The following is a 16,634-nucleotide window of genomic DNA, read 5'->3' on the forward strand; positions in this document are numbered from 1 at the left end:
GATAGAATGGGTGTGGTGCTGCCAGTGCCCATGCCCCCACCTGACCTGGCACACAGGCAGAGCCCAGGGGAGGGAACAGGGGAGATGGGCACAATCCAAGCTGCTTTTTCCTGCCTGTGCCAAGCCATTGCCTTTGGGCTGGCTCGTGTCCCGTCTGTGTTGGCTCCGAGTAAATGTTAAACCCTTCGTGGGGCTGCCAAAGGGAAGAGTTTGAGGGGGCAGGAAGAAAGGAATGGCAGAGGCTGGATGGCATTTTCCTGGGCTCTTACACATCCCCAGGATACTGCTACCTGCCAGGAGGCCTTCGCGTGACTTGGAAAAATCACTGGTTTATTGTTGCCCTTTCCAGTTAAATTTCCTTCCCTTGTCAATCCCAGATAAAAGGCTGTATGTTACAGCAGCTCTCAGGATAATGCCAAAACAGACATGTCAGTCAGCACAAGGAAAACAAGCTGCTGGTTTGAGATTGCAGTGTTGAGTACTTGCTCAGCTCAGTCACTCTGCTGATGTCCCTTCCAAACAAATCTCCTCAAACTGGGAAATTCTTGTTCCTAGAGGAGAAATTCAAAGCCTGGACAGCCCTCAAAGCCAAGGAAATGACTGAGGCTTGCAGAATTGTGTTCCTTGGTCAGAAAGGTAAGTCCTTTGTTCAGTTTGAAAATTCAAACACGTATTTTAGACTCATAAAGGTGAAAATGAACACACAGTGATAGGAAACTGAGCAGGCTTTATTCACATGGCAGTATACAATCCTCTCTGTTTCCAGGTAAGGGTCGTGGATGGTCCAAATAACTCTTAAGTAGCTTTTGGCAAAACCATAACCTATAATTTTCCTATTGAATTCACATGACAATTTACTTGTATATATTCTTGAAATCCGTAGATGACTTGATAGTCACTATTCCTATGAAGCACTTGAAAAGTAAACTTTTCAAATACTTGGATGTGTTAATTTATACTTCCAGGTAATTTCAGATACTAGCAGCTCTTACAGACAGCTGATGTTCTGTCAGAAGGCCAGTATTTGGTAACTTCTATGGAAATAAATGCTTTGAATGCTGGACAATATTACCTTGCAAAACACGCACTTTTTCTTTTTAGCAAAGAAAAACCATATATGAACTCAGAATTTACTAGTACAGAGGGGAAATGTGTGACAAGTACCATGTAGGGTGATTAAAGAGAGATGGAGTTGGAAAAGCAGAAATTCATTTGTGGCTTAAAACATGAGTTACCAGTCGAAACAGCCCATGCTTTCTGCCACTCTGTCAAGCCCTCCTCTTTCTGTTCCCTCCCCACCCTGCTGTGGGAAATCAAACCCTTTTGATTCTGTGTTCAGTCATTAAAGCCAACACTCATTTGACACATCCTTTGTTCTTACAGGTATAATGCCCTTCCTCTGGTCCTTGCTGATGATTTTCAGGGTGCACTCATTGTTTCACTTCCTCAAGGTTATATACAATCCTTGAATATCTTATAGAATTCAGTTGCTGATCTGTCTGTTGGGTTCCTTTGTCGTAGACCATCTCATGTTGCAAATGTATTCAATTTTATATTCAAGAATATAAAATGTTTAAAATCTTAGAGAATATTCCTATTAAGACTAATTGAATCCCTCAAATGTCACTGTATTTCTCTCTTATGCCAGTGCAAAATGAGCAAGCTTTGCCCCTGAAATGGCATCTTGTGGAGCCAGTATGGATTTCTGCAGTCCTGATTTTCAAGGCAGCATCACCCATTGCAACTTGAAAGGGTATGAAGTGACCAGGAGAAAAGTAACAAAAAGAGCAGCATTTCAACAAGCTCCTCTCAGAAATCACAACTTACATGCAAGTTGTGACTTAAATATATGTCGGGTTTTCTTAACATTGTAAAAAATCTGTTCACAGCAAGTATGAGAAGGTTTAATTATTTTTTTCCCCAGCGTGCTGATAGGAAGCTGAAGACAGTTGCAAGCAGTTGGTTTTCCACCTACTGCCACGGTGGTGGAAATTTATTCCTTCACTTTGCAAGCAAAGCAATCACAAGCAATCAAACTCCATTTGCCTGAAGGAGATCTCAGAGAAGCTGGACAAAGGTTTGCCCCCGATGAGCAGCAGTGTGTTGGTACTGCTGCTCTCACCCGCTGTGGCCGCACACCCACAGTCGGTTCTCTCCTCTTCACCCACAGCCTGAGCAGCAGCACAAGCCTCTCCCGAACAGGCCGACAGATGGAGAGACTTGTCCTTGGACAAACAGCTCCTGACTCTGTTTGGGCCTAGTCCTGCCTCTGAAGTGGTCTGGAAGGCAGGGAATTCCACTGGCTCCAGGGGCAGGCTGAAGGTTTTCATTTCGATGGCGTTGCTCCGCTCTGTAGGCTGTGGGCAGAAGTAGCTGCAAAAGCCAGAGTGCCTTGGGATGGGCACCAGCTGGGGACAGTCCTTCTGCTCACTCTTGCTGTGGCTGGGGAAGCTATCAGCAAAACCTGAGGTAGTTTGGAAATCCACACCAATTCCTAAGATGCAGTGATACATTTTAGGAGAAAAGTTTCCCTTTGTAATACTACTAAGCTTCTTCCATGTCTGTGTATGGAAATGATACTTCCAGAGGTCTTCATTAGGGCTGGAATTTGAAATCCCTCCACCAAAAATCAGCATAGAGTCTTTGCAGACTATTGAAGCATGACCTACCACCGGAGGAGGTCCTTGGCTGAAGGTAAGAGAAACCAGCAGTTAAGGGGAGACCAGCAAGAAACTTAGCACTGATTTTAGTTTCTGTTTTCCTTTTGACTCAGAAGGATGACTGCTGAACAGCTGCATTGGGACATCAAAATTACACTGCTGACAGCTGCATCAACACCTTGCCAACAGCTCTCCCGAGCAAAGCCAACTGGAGCCCCAGGGATGGCAGCAGCACTGCATCCTGATCTGAACAATCCCTGCAATTACCAAGAGGGCATCATCTCCCTCTCCACCCGCACGCAGTACCAAAGAGTAAGATTATTTCTCTTTCTCTGCTTTTTCAGTGTAACAAATAGAATAGTTTACCTTGTTCTGATGCTGGACCAGCTGCTGCTTCCAAAGTCCCACCTCCACAAGTCCCTCTGTTCAGTGAGCCCCATCAGCCCCCCAAAGAGGTACATGGCTGTGTGGTAAACCACTGCTGAGTGGCCGTGCCGAGCTCCGGGGCCGCTGCTGTGGCAGGGGCTGGAGACACACAACCACTTCCTTGTGTCTGAAACAAAAATACTGATTTATAGATGGATCACATTTACTCTATTTGAGAAAGGACTTACTTCCTGGAGGAGGTAACTATTCAGTTGGAGAATAAGGGTTTCTGCTCTAAGCTTATTATGAGTTAACAGCTTAAATTCTGACACTGAAAAAGTGCATTTAAAAAAATCAATTTTGAAATAAACTTTTAATGAAAATGTCAGATGCTGTGTGACAGATGCCATGGAAATTTTATTTACAGAGCAGTTTTTCCTACAGCTTGTCAGTTCATTGACTTTGACACAGAAAGATACTTTCTTGGCTGTTAGAGGGGAAAAGTCAGTCAACAAAAACATTAATTCATTAATGTCTACACTTATTCTCACTGTGAGGGAAGGAAGGATGAGATAAACCCATCATTTGTTTCAAAATAGTGAAAGAATGGCCGTCAGATAACAAGTTATGCATTTAGGAAATCTCTGGGAATCATCTGGTTTGCAATAATCAGACTGATAATGAATATGCTAATAAGCTATCTACTGTCAGGTTTGGCTTCCCGTGGTCAGTTGGAGCTTTGAGATCAAAAGATGGCATTAATAGGCTGAAATCAGGGTCTCTGCTGCATATGAAAGTTTTTAGTAATCCTTGAAGCATTTTAGTGAATAGTAAGCATACATTCTCCCTGATTTTCACCTGTAAAACTGGCAAATATTGCAAAACTCATCCCAGTGTAGTAGTTAATTAATTTCAGCCAGCAATTAATTGAATTGACAGAATTTATTGCTAAATGTTGTCAAAGAGAAGCCAAAACTAACTTGGAGCATTTCTACTGACAAGCATTTTCTTAGCATAGCAAACCATGCTCTCTTGCTGTTGTTGTTTTACACTGGATCAAAACCTTATCCTGCTTTTTTAACTTACCAAAATGGAATTCCCAAAACTCCTGAGAAATGCCTTTGATGCCAACATATCCCCCATAGATGTACATGCTGGAGTGGTACACGACTGCACTGTGACCTTTTCTGTTAGCTGGTGCAGAGCTCTAGAACAATTCAAAAATAAGACAAAAACCTATCAAGTCATATCAGCAGCAATGTATGTCTTGGAAATACACCTGTTTTTCTTTCCTCCACAAATGACCCTGCAGTCCCAAATTTTCTCTTGACTTAAGAACAGGTAACCAGAGTAGTAACTGTGTCACATCTTAAAAAATTTTGGGGTTTAATTTCAAGGTATAAAAGCATTCTGATGATGAAGTTTCAGCAGCAAAAAATGAGTGATTCTTAATGTGTAGTGATACAAGACCAATCTCAAAAGACCAAGCCATAAATGCTTCCACTCAGGTTTCAATTAGAAGTGGCAGTAGCTTGGTGAGTCCACGTGTTCACACTGAAGAAATGAAAAATGCTGCAGCACTTCACGTTCCAAAACGTATTAGCGTGGCTGCCAATCTGTTTTCACAACCCTACTTCTAAAAGCACAGGCTTCACGTATGGTTGTAACATTCCATTTAAAATTAGTTTTCTTGATAAGGATTTCAGAAAAACAGAAGCAGCAGCAGAGGAGAGGACTTAACTTCTTATATAGGACTTAAAATTTAAAAGCAGTATTTTTAAACATTGTTTTGAAGAAGGAAAAAGCCTTAAGTTATTGAAAGTGCAAAGAAATAAAGTATAGCCACATGTCTCTGAAGAGATGAGATTGGAACTGTTTGGGGGAACATATTTCAAAGCAATCTGTTTAATCAACAAAGCAACAGGCATTTGATTCACACATTCCCCACTTCCTGGCTCCTTACCTCCGTCTCTGCTGGTTCGTTGCAGCTCTCTGTCCATCTTGCAGAATCTGGGGATTGAGTGAATAAAGCGCAGTTTAGATCCTGCACCACAAGAGGACACTCCTCCCGCAGTAATTGTTCCAGTTACACAGCTCATTTTCAAAGGGGTCTCGTCCTGGTGTTTTCTGACAAGGCTGAAGAAATCCCGCTAAGACAGCAGCACCAAGAGACTCGCAGGAGACACAGTTTGAACAGTTTTCCTCTCTCCTTATCACACAGGTACCACACTGCATTCCTGTTTCCTAAAGCTAAAGTTCATAATGCAGATGTAACCTGTGATTTTCATCATTTTCTGAACATGTAGGAATCCCAGATTTCCCTATGGATGTGTGATTCCTTCTGCTTGCCACATACACCTTATTATGGCAGACTCTTGTTCTTTTTCATAGCTCCCTTAAATAGCCCTCAAATAACAGCCAGCAATCACAGATCTGGGATCACCGTGAAGGAAAGGAAATATCTGATAACCTAGCACCAGAGGTACAATGAGAAATCAGTGTAGGCTTGTATTATTTAAAGCTATTCTTGCCACAAGACTTTAAATAATAATTATGAAACAGCTAGACACACAACCAGTGTTGAATAACCCATTTCTAATTTCCACTTGTAAGTACTGTGAGTAATAAGATGCTTTCTCCTTGAAAATGTGTTCTGAGGCTTTTCTTTCTTCCAGCAGGTTATCTTGGAAAACCAGTGGAAAACTCAAAAGACAGATTTAAAACACCCCATAGTGAAGTAGCAAAAGAAACCAGGAAACTTAAATCTTGGTCTGGATACAAGATGTACTGGCTCAAAAAGAACTGAGCCTTCTCTCTCCCCCCTCCTGATCTGTCATCAAAATAACAGCCATTACTGTACACAGGATTTCCAAAGAGAGAATCCATTGTGTATGACACTGCTATTAAATTCAAATGCTGCACTGTTTTTTATTAGAATACACATGAGATCCCTAATATTTTTATTAGGGGAGAAAAAAAAAAAAATCTGTGTTATAAAATGTTAATTTCCCACCTTCTTATTTAATTATATTTGATTTCTCTTGTTCTAGCTTCTGTCTTTCTTCAGTAAAAGTACAAAGTGAGATATACTTTACTGATCTGCTCTCTTCCCTAACAGCTTGGTTTTTAAAATATATGTGGCATTAAAAAAAAAAATACATGGATTATCAGATCTTATGATCCAATAGTAAACTTAAGGAGAGAGGGAGGAATGGAAATTCTGAACCCTTAAAATACATAAAATTTTCCCATAAAATACTCTCTGACTGAAGTAAGACCTGTGTCTCTGATAGCTTAACAGCCCAATTTTGAGGGGAAAATATGCACACAGTTTTACACACATTACTTGCTGTAAAGCTTAGGGAAGGCTCTGTTACCAGCAGCAAAAAACAGTTTGGTTCTTACTATTTATCACTGCTTATGGACTTGGAATGTCCCATTAAAAGACTGGCTAGTGTGTATCATACCAATGTCATATATCCAGAGAGGAGTTTTTGCTTGTGTGAAAGCAGAATCCACCATCCCACCAAAAATGCACAGGCTGCCCTGCAAAATGCACAAATATTTGTCACTTACAGGAAGGCACATAGCATGAAAAAAAAATAAAAAACCATTTTTAAACACAAAGATTGCTATCAGCAAAATATAGTTAACAATATGACGATCTTTTAACAATCCCAAAAAGCCACCAACTTTTAATTATTCTCTCTTTATTCTCTCCCAGTGGGAAGCCCTGAAGAACATTCTGCTGTTTGACAGGGATGGCATTTCAGAACCACTCTGTCAGCCTGGGGCAGCTTCAGGGCTGGAAATCTGGAGCTCTCTTAAGGCATTGCTCAGGTAATATTGGATTATGCATGTTTATAAAAATATTTCATTGAGTCATAGCTCCTGATATCCTAAATTCTGTCTTCCCCTCACAGGCAGGGCTGTAATTCTTACTTGCCTTCACTCCCCCGTCCCTCTTCTATGTGAGTTCTGTAGTGAATGTTTTTATGCCGTAGCTGATCATGCAAATGAATTCAGAGCAACTGTTACAACTGCACAGATAAGTCAGAGAATGTGCTGCCAGGGTCTTTATCTGGTATTACTGCTTCTTATTGAGCACTGACTGAGGAAACCAGGGGGCTGCTGCAGAGCTGAATTACTGTCACCCTGTTCAGAAAGATTCCCAAACATTGGTACAGCTACATCCAGAACTGCACCAACACAAAAACGCTTTCTGGGCATAGTATTTCAGTACATTATAATTTATGTCATTTTATTGCACTATATAGTAGGAAATAAAATGTCAGGATATGGACAGTATAATCTTGGTCTACTACCTTATAAGCCACCATTGAATGTTCTTCCAGTTCTTCTGGACCATCTCCTGAGCAATCCAACATTTCCCATTCATTTTTCCCTATAAACCAAAGCTGAAGTTTAGACAGTGATACATCCACCACATAAACAGTAGGGAAAAGGTGAAAAGGTGGGCTTTGAATGTGGCTGTGCTTAAAATGAAGTGTGTTGTCATCTTTCCTCTGTTCTCCCAAAAATTGAATGCATGCATTTTTCTATTTAGCAAATTTAAATATAATAGTAATAGTTACATTTAAATATAATAATTGCTACTGCTTGTATTTTAAGTGTTACCTGCATCAAAACTCAACAATTCCATGAGCATGAACCCCAGCACAATTCTGGTTTATTCCAGTAACAACTGAACAGGGAAAACCATACATCAAGCCAAAAAATACAAAGGCTTATATTTGATAGTGCATTGATACTACAAACCTACAAGGTATTGTATTGACATGTTCCCTTTATGTTGAACTACTGCTGTGTTAGACAGTCAGGAAAGTTCATTGATATCCCTTGCTCAAACCAGGATATTTTAAATGACTCAGTATTTTTGGTCGAGAAAAAAAAAAAAGAAAAGGAACTGAACTGAAATCAAATCTGCAAGAGGAGCAAACACCCCCCATCTGCCCAATGCACAAAAAGCAGTTTGTCCATCCCTGCGAGGGAGAGACTTTAAATGAGGAAAATCTGTTAAGTACAGAGCATCCTCACTTTCTGATGGCCGGATGCAGAATGGCTTTAATCCAAGAAGAAGAGAAGGGGCCAGCTCACCTGTGTGGTACCTCCAGAAGTCCCTCAGCGTGCTGCTGCCGCGCCCTCCGTAGAGATACAGAGCCCCTCTGCAGACAGCACAGGCGTGTTTGTAGCGGTCACAGGGGACGATCGCCCCGCGGGCAGCGCTTCCCTGCATGCTGGCAGCCGGGCTCCTGTCCAAGGGCAGCCGTGCCACAGGAGGGTTCCAAAATATCAGGGACAGGCACTAAACCCTTTTGCTCTGCAAAAAGACAAAAAAGGAAAAAAGGAAAGTGTCCATTAATGATAAAATGTTACTGTGTTTTCTTTTCAGTCCCATCAAAAGCAACATTGGACAGCTTTGCCCGTCTGTGATAAAACACTAACTTGAGTAAAGCACCTGAAATTCTGACTCAGATTCTTGTATCAGTGAGGATGGGACAGGAACATTCCTGGAACTGAAAGTTTTCCAAATAATATCAGTGAACTGAAATGAAGCTCAAACAGACTACATTTACAATACCAGGGTTTTTTTCACAACTAAAAGAGTACTTTAGACAAATCTGTACTTAAAAAAAAAACTTTGGAAAGAGTGACTATTACAGATGGAAGCAAAACATTAGCAGTTGCCCAGAATTTGTTTAGACTTTTATCTGTAAACCTGCTGAAATGAGGATGCATCTGGAATAAAATGACACCAGCCCTTCCCATGCCACAAGATGTCACTGTGTTCTGTGAAGACATAAGTACCAGGAAAACATTCTTCTATTAATCCTCTTCAAAACAGTGGCTTATTTTAACATAGATTATTTTACAAAGCACACCCAAACCCTCCCCCCTCCAGCATTATAACAAATATTGGAATTTGTGTTGGTAATGTGTATTCTGTGGTGGCATGTCACCAAATGAGGTGACAAAGGCTTTTCAATGGAAGCCAGATTCCAGCTGCACTGAGAACCCAGCATGGAAATCAATAGGGAAGAGTCATTTGCCTAATAGTAATGTGTAAATCCAGGGCAAGTTGCATTTAACTTGAGGAAGAACAAAGATTACAGTGAAACAAACTAGATACAAAAGCTAGTTATATTTAATATTAATATGAAATTCTTGTACCTAACTTAATTTATCATCCAATTGATCTCTAAAATTTAGCCTTTTTAAGACTGGAATATATTCGGTGGCAAAGAGATTGTAGAGAATCTCTTACAGCATATTCAGACAAGATTAACTACTTCAATTTTGTTGTTGTTTTTTGGGGGTTTTTTTTATGCAAAACAATATTGTAAGCTGTTACTGTAGAAACTGAAGTATATTCTTTGTGTGTTTTCTCTAAAGGCATACAAAGATGGGTGGCACTTAGTGAGAGTGCATTTCTCATGTCCAGGGGAATTAGCAGATATGAAGTAATGACACATTATAGGTGTGTAAGTCCAGAATGCTTTCTGGCTTCCCACTGAAAAGGGAAAAGCAGCTGAAGGCATGAAACAGGGATTATCTCCCTAACTCTGCCAAGCTTCTGAGCAACCACAGCCAAATCATTCACTTCCACAGCTAAATGGCGACAGTCATTTCCTTAGTACAACACTTCAAATTTGCTGATGCAGTGCAGGGTAACAGTGCCAAGGTATTACTGCTATTGCTATCATTTACTCTGAAAAGGGTGACAGGTTACTAATACTTTACAAAGGTAAAACAGGCTTGCCCCCTTGCGGTTTGGGGGTTTTTTTGTCAGTTATAAAGCTGGTTATCCTTCCTTCTACATATTTCTGTTTGTTTTTCTTCCTCCAAGCCTTGCCTGCTATTTTACAAACATTCAGAGACGATGACAGCCCTGATTTCATGTAACAGATTAGCAACAATCCTGTCCCGTTGTTTATCTAGCCCAGCTGAACTCTTGCAATGTAGGCAGCAGGATGGGATAACAAAAGGCCAAGCTGGGATGAACTGAATGGGCGTTTCCTCCGAGTCACACCTTTTGAACATCGGCCGACCTTTGTGAATCTCGGCCATTTACTCTCAGCTAAGTCATTCTTGGAAGCAAACCTACAATCCCAACAATCAGTGAACAGCTCCACTTCAGAGCTGGGGGAAAAAGCCCCACCAAGTTAATCATGAATCTTGCCTTTCATCATTGGTATTTTAACTACAAACTTGACTCCCCGATTGCCTGTCTATAGAACCCAACCCACCAGAGTTCATCTACGGCCAACCTTAGCAGGCACATTTCCAAAGAAAAGCTGCTCCTCTTCTAAGAACAACGTCACTGTGCCTTGTCCTCTGTGTCGTGCACCACTGACCTCAGTTTCAACTTGATACAACATCAGTAAGCTCTGACTTCAGAAAAAAAAAATCCAAAAAGACAACTCTAAATATTCTTATTCAACTTTTTTTTTTTTTTTCCTCAAAACAGCTGTAGCACACACAAAAATGTCTGCTGCTCTCCAAAGTCTTCTGCCATTCCATTCTAAAAATAGCTCCTGTGCAATCAATCCCAATTGTTAAAGGGCTGGAGGAGCTGAGTTGAGGGCCTGGAGAGCTGCAATTAGTGCAGTAACTATAGCACTGTATATCAATTAATGGTGCCCCACTACTGTTTCATAATACAAATAATTCAGGAAATGCAGCAAGACAGGAATTACTTCAGGAAATGTAGTTTATATGTTCATTATATAATTCTTTATATTTCTGATAGATGTGGTTTCTCAGACAAATGATTTATTTATTTAAAGTATTGCTTAAATAGATCTTCATTAAAGCTTTTCTATCTCAGCCCCTTGATTCATTTCCATCTGTTTTCAATACACTCAGAAAAGTTTCATTTTAAAATTATGAAGCTTTTTGGAATATAACGAGCTATGAAACCACTCATATGGGGAGGGGACCAAGTAGGAAATCTTGCTCTGTTTGGGGCTTTTTTTGTTAATGACCCAGTTTTCTGAACTCAAGCCTTGAACCTTTCCAGACAGAACACTGCATTTTCTCACTAGGCAACTTGATGTTTTACTGCTCTTCAAAAATAATAACAGGTCTTCCCATTTGTACTTATCCTAGAAACCTTGGCTCTAGAGGTGGTTTTATGGTAAGTTTGTTCTAATGGGACTGCCTGCATGAATGAGGAAACTCTGGAGACTTGCAAGGCCCTTACAAAGTTTTAGAAACAAATACAATTTATTTAGAATAGAGAAAAAGGCTTCTTTTTTCAGTATATCATGTTTACTTGCATTCCTTCACTAAGTGTGATAAATTTAGTATCCTCTGGCTTGCGATTTTATTTTTTCCTAAACTCAGGAAAACCTGAACTGTTTCTGTGGTGGGGTTTTTTTTTTTTTTGTTTTTTTTTCAAAATACAGGAGGTAATTTTCAGAGATGCTCAGCTCCAGAGTTCCAACCTGAAAGTGTGAATGGTTCTAGGAACAGGATGTCTGTGACAGTTCTGTATTTATTAGCATTCTGAACTGAAATAAGGGCCTGGTTTTGCCACTTGTTGTAAAACATGCAATTACCACATGACTGAGCTTACAAGTGCAGGAGTCAAGACAAAAGGAAGAGAACAGAAAGAGGTATTGCTTCTTACAGGGAGAAGCTGAAGGACAGAAAGAGGGTTTGTAAAATGGCAAATCAGAGCAGAAGGCACTGCTCCATCCTGATTTCAGGGTTCAGAAGAAAGACAGGTACTTTCAAGTAAAACAATAACAACCCTGTTGTCTGAATAAAGCTTAGAGTAGACATACTAAAAAACTGACAGAAAAACTGAGAGGCTTTTATCTGAGTAACTCTTAGTTGAATTTTAACAAGTTTAAGGCAGTATTTGTAAACATTATCACTACTGTATCTCAGTGCTTCAAAACGCTTTTTGACATGAAGAGGTATTTCAAAGGGGGCAACTCTTCTGAAACAGCCACATATAATTCCAGTTTCTATCTGCTGTAAGGCTCTGTATGTAACTGCTCCTTCTGGAGAGAGCAGTGCCACAGCACCGAGGGCATTGGCACCTTCACTGCACAACAGATGAGAACATCATCGATCTCTGCCTGAGAAAAGCTCACTGCCTGTTTCTGGAGCTCTGCAGGCAAGACATTGCTTTTCTTTAATTCAGATCACATTAATATTAAAGCTTTAATTTTAGAAGTTCATAATAAATTTATGTTTGCATATCATTCCAAAATTAAAATTTGAAAATTGACATTATTAATATATTGTCTTTTGTTTTTTTCTAGAAGTTTTCACCAAGAAATGAAAATCCATTAGTCATTAGTGTTTTGCAGCACTATTTTATCTCTGTTACAAAGTGAACTCTTAAGCAGTAATAAATTAGCTCATTAAATAAATATAAATTATGCAGGTGCATTTTCTAATGCTAGGTATATTTCTTATTTTTAAGTAAACAAATACAAAAATACAAACTTGGTTTACAATAATACAGTAAATATTTCATCTGTTTCCCAAACATGGTGGAGGAGGAGGTATCTGGAAAAAAGAAATTCAGTATTTAATGTATTTCTGGGGTTGTTACATTTTTACTTATACTTCTAGCATTTGAATCAAGAAATTGCGTTTTCCATTGTATTTAAATATATTTTATGGTACAGATGAAGCTTAATACATTTTTACCACCTTAGTTTCCTCAATAAATTAAAATTTCATTTGCTGGGGATTTTTTGTTTGTTTTTTGTTTGCTAGTTGTTTGATAGGTTTGGTTTTTTTTTTAAAGAATGGGGCTTTTTTATAAAGTAAAAATTAGAATATATAGTTTTGATTAGTAGAGCTCCCCGGGTAATCTGTTAATTACAATTTACATTTGCAATTAATCATGTAACTGAGTCTCAATTTCGAATGGAGTTTCTGAGAAAGAGCTTCCCTTAATGCCCATCTATGGGTGGTACAAGTATAGCAAGTTATGGATATAGAAATCCAGGGCAGCAGCCATGTCTGATCAAAAGTTTATGCTCATAATAATCAATATGTGTATGGGTTTTATTTATTTATGGTCCTTAATTTGATATTTATTCCAGGACCCTAATCTGCTTTTCAAATCTTATTTAGGGTCCTGTTGGTGACTCCACCCATAGGCAGAACTCAGTCTCTGTTGTGGTCTCAGCACCTAAATGGAATGGACACCCTGACTATGAAGTGTTGCTGTAGCAAGGCAGGTCTGCAGGAATTACTGGAGAAAAACAGGTGATTTTGCATCGTCTAGATGTGACAGAGGGAGGAAATACAGCTCCTGGTCCTCAGACTTTATGATAAAAGAAATGAGAAATTCCCACCATGTTTGCAGGGCAGTCTTAAGATGTATTTGGCCTTTTACCCTTTCCTTGGGAGTAATTTGTACTGTCACCACTGGAGCAGGTCCTTGCCATGCACAGGTCATCACCCTTCCCCCAGAAAGAGCAGTTCTCAGTGTTCCTAGAAGGCATCATCTGGGGATTTCACAAAAACTAACTACCTGGATTCTTTCAAGATACAATAGGCAGGTGCCCTGGAAATTGAATGTAATAAATCTGTCCTTAGTTGTGACTGAATGCATCTTCTTGATGGCTTGTGACCTGCTGCTGAAGTAACTTCAAAATACTTTATTTCCTAAGGCAGACTTTACTCACAGTAATTCACAAAATTTTCTAGGTTAGGAAGAAGACTCTGGCTGACAAAGGAGTGAGTGGCTGCTCAGCCTGACTTCTCTCCTCAGACACAAATTAAGGTACTAGAGTATATACCTGACAGTTGAGAGTATGAGAGTATCACTGAAAAGCTATTATCTTCCATTAAAAACAAAAAGTCTGCATTGAATTTTACTTGATTTTCTTTATATCCCCTGACTGAGGAAAAGAAGCATCTAATAAAACACTCAGTCACACTTAAAACTTAATGCCAGACTTCATGGAAGAGAGACATTATGTTTTTCTTGTCCCCATGACATTTTGCCCTTAGACAAACATGCAGCAATGAGATAAAGAGGACATACGAGGTTATGAGAATAGCAGAAGCTGTAGCTTGAAGAAATATGAAGGAGGAAAGAAAGGGTATTTGGGAATGAGAATAATAAAAAGGTCCAGCTGGCAGATATTAAAACATCCAGATATCCTGTTAGAATTGGTATGAATTTAGATTATTCTGTATGGGAGAAGTCATGAGAAACTTGTGTGAGAAAGACTCAGATGGCACAACTGGAATGACTGTCAGTCATCACTGGAGGAAAAGCTGAGTACAAAAAGATCTTTTATAGAATGATGATGAATTTACACCATCAGGTGAAAGATGGTTGCATGAAAACATGATATAATTGCATAGCTGGAATAGATTGCATAGAGAGGAATAGCTGCATTTTAGTTTGGCAAGGAAAACAAAGGTGTCAGCTGACAAACAGTAATAATAATTGTGATGGCTCACTATAACCTTGATGCCAACAGTTACTGGGCTGCACCATCAAATGGAAAAAACCCAAACCCACATCATTTCAATATATAAAAGAGACAGAAAGCATATGAGTAACTTTACACATACACGTTGTCGCTCCAAATTCAAATGGAATTACTCATGTGAATAAAACCAGTGATATGCATGAGCCTGCACAATGTAGCCTAGATACCAGAGCAAAAGAAGGACCAACTCTTTTGTCAGAAGCCTGAAAAAATGTTTTGCAAGCTGTTTTCATATTCAGACTCCAAATGACAGGGTCCGTTTTGGACTGGAGTCCAGCCTTCTGAAAAATTCTCACTCCCGGCTGACATGGTCCAGTATTCATCCCAAGCCAGATGCACTCTGGCTTGGGTTTTGGATGGTTGCATTTCTTTGTTTGTCTTTTGCTCGATAGAAGGCATTTTGTGCTTTATGGTCTTTGACTGTGGAAAAGGGAATGAGCAAAAGGAGGGTGGTGAATCTCCTAAACTGGAAGTAGGCAGCAAGAGCTCTGGCAATTCCTACCGCAGACCTCCTGCGCAGCATCGCGGAAGTGGCAGGTCCCTGTCCCCAGCGGTCTCCTGGCTGCTGAGCGCTGGCGGCGCCTCCTTCCTTTCATGCGCTTTGTATCTTTTCGTAGCTCGGAGTGGAAGCTTTGTGCCCAGCTGCACACAGCTGTGCCCGAGCCCCGCTGTCCGGCGGTTCCGCGGTGCGCAGGGCCGGGCCGTGCCGGTGTTCCCGGGGCGCGGGCTGTGCATGAGCGCGCTCGGTGCCCTCCGCGCCCCTTCTGCCCGGGCCCCGGGCTGGCTCTGGCTGCTGCAGGTGCCCAGGTCCCGGGCAGGCCTCAGCCCTGTGCTCTGATCCCCACCACGGCTGGGCTTGTCCGCACCGAGACGGGGGCAAGGAAAAGAAGGAAAAACAGTCTGTGAGCCGGCATGTGGCAGGGGTGCACCCAGCCCGCTGCCGCCCCTCGGGTCCGCGGGGCAGGACGGAGATGCCGTCCCGCCCGGCCGGGAGCCCGCGGCACCGACCCCAGCCCCGCTCCCTGGGCCACCCCCGGCCTCGCCCTCCCTGCCGGCGGCGAGCCCGGGCGGGCGGGGCGCGGCCGCTGCCCGGAGCCTGCGCGGCGCCGCCGGGGCCGCTCGGGGCTCTCGCCCGGGGCCGGGCGGTCCGGGGCTTGTCCGTGTCCCTGCGCCCGCGGCACGGCCGGACCGGGGAGGCTGAGCCGGGGATGCGCGGGGTGCTGCGTTCCATGCGGGAGGAACCTTCGTAGTCATGAGCTGCCCTGTTAGTCATGGGGAAAGTGTAAAATCTCGGTTCTGGCCTGAACGCAGCCAGAAGCAAACATCTCTGTAACTTTTGGGGTTTTTTTCTGTGGTAGCGGCAGTGGGAAGGGGGAGGATGGAGAGCGATGTTTGTTGGTGCGCTCCGTTCCAAGCCCTTTCAAGTCAGCCCAAAGATCATTGCAGGCTTTTCAGTGAGCCGCAGCCCCAGCGCTTGCTTGGACTTGTGTCCTTGGCTTTCTGTTCAGCTGCCACCGGCTCGCTTTTTCGCCTGTTTCTCGTTTACAGCTACATAAGGCTTCAGAAAACAGGAATGAAACTCCCCCACCCACACGTGCATCTATTTTCCATGCTGACATATTTCCCTGCTTTGAGGCGGAGGCTACTGCTTTCCCCTTAGTATTGTTCCTAAAAAAAGAGAAAGAGCATAATTACTTTTTAGGTAGCTGCAAGTGAAGGCAAACAGATAGACCCAGACCATAGCAATGCAAAGCATATGGTCTGGACTATTTAAATAATACAAATGCATTTGATTTTAATATATTTTGTATAATATATCCGACTGTAGTAGTGATGTGTGATTCTGAATTTTTTCATTCTAGAACTCAGGTGTTATTGAGAGGCCAGCCCAGTGCTACAGTGCAGCACTTTCTCCAGCCTTAATTGTGTTCTCTTAGGAATTAAAAAAAAACACCAACAACCCAACAACAAAACCCAAACCCCAAAACAAACCCACACATATTTCATAAAAAGAACTCTGAGATCATTAGCTAACATTTGGAAGTCCCTCAAATTAACATGCGTGAAGGACTGTGGCCAAACTCCCACTGGCTCCCATAAAAGCAGTAAT

General features: G+C 41.5%; 1 protein-coding gene across 2 annotated transcripts; it reads right to left on the bottom strand.

The window, feature by feature from the left end:
* Window positions 1-707: 707 nt before the first annotated feature.
* LOC130255719 (leucine-zipper-like transcriptional regulator 1 homolog) lies at window positions 708-15,585 on the bottom strand. 2 transcript variants are annotated; one of them, XM_056496692.1, is made up of 8 exons: window positions 15,034-15,585; window positions 8,145-8,367; window positions 7,352-7,431; window positions 6,494-6,572; window positions 4,990-5,036; window positions 4,113-4,233; window positions 3,027-3,213; window positions 708-2,688 (listed from the first exon to the last, which is right to left on the bottom strand). In XM_056496692.1, exons 2-8 carry the CDS (start codon window positions 8,281-8,283, stop codon window positions 2,022-2,024), a joined length of 1,320 nt encoding a protein of 439 aa, XP_056352667.1. In that variant the 5' UTR covers window positions 8,284-8,367; window positions 15,034-15,585; the 3' UTR covers window positions 708-2,021. The 2 variants fall into 2 exon arrangements, with proteins under 2 accessions (XP_056352667.1, XP_056352666.1); XM_056496691.1 differs by having other exon boundaries at window positions 15,027-15,585.
* Between the last annotated feature and the right edge of the window lie 1,049 nt (window positions 15,586-16,634).

Source organism: Oenanthe melanoleuca, chromosome 7 (assembly GCF_029582105.1).
Source record: "Oenanthe melanoleuca isolate GR-GAL-2019-014 chromosome 7, OMel1.0, whole genome shotgun sequence".
Taxonomy (NCBI): domain Eukaryota; kingdom Metazoa; phylum Chordata; class Aves; order Passeriformes; family Muscicapidae; genus Oenanthe; species Oenanthe melanoleuca.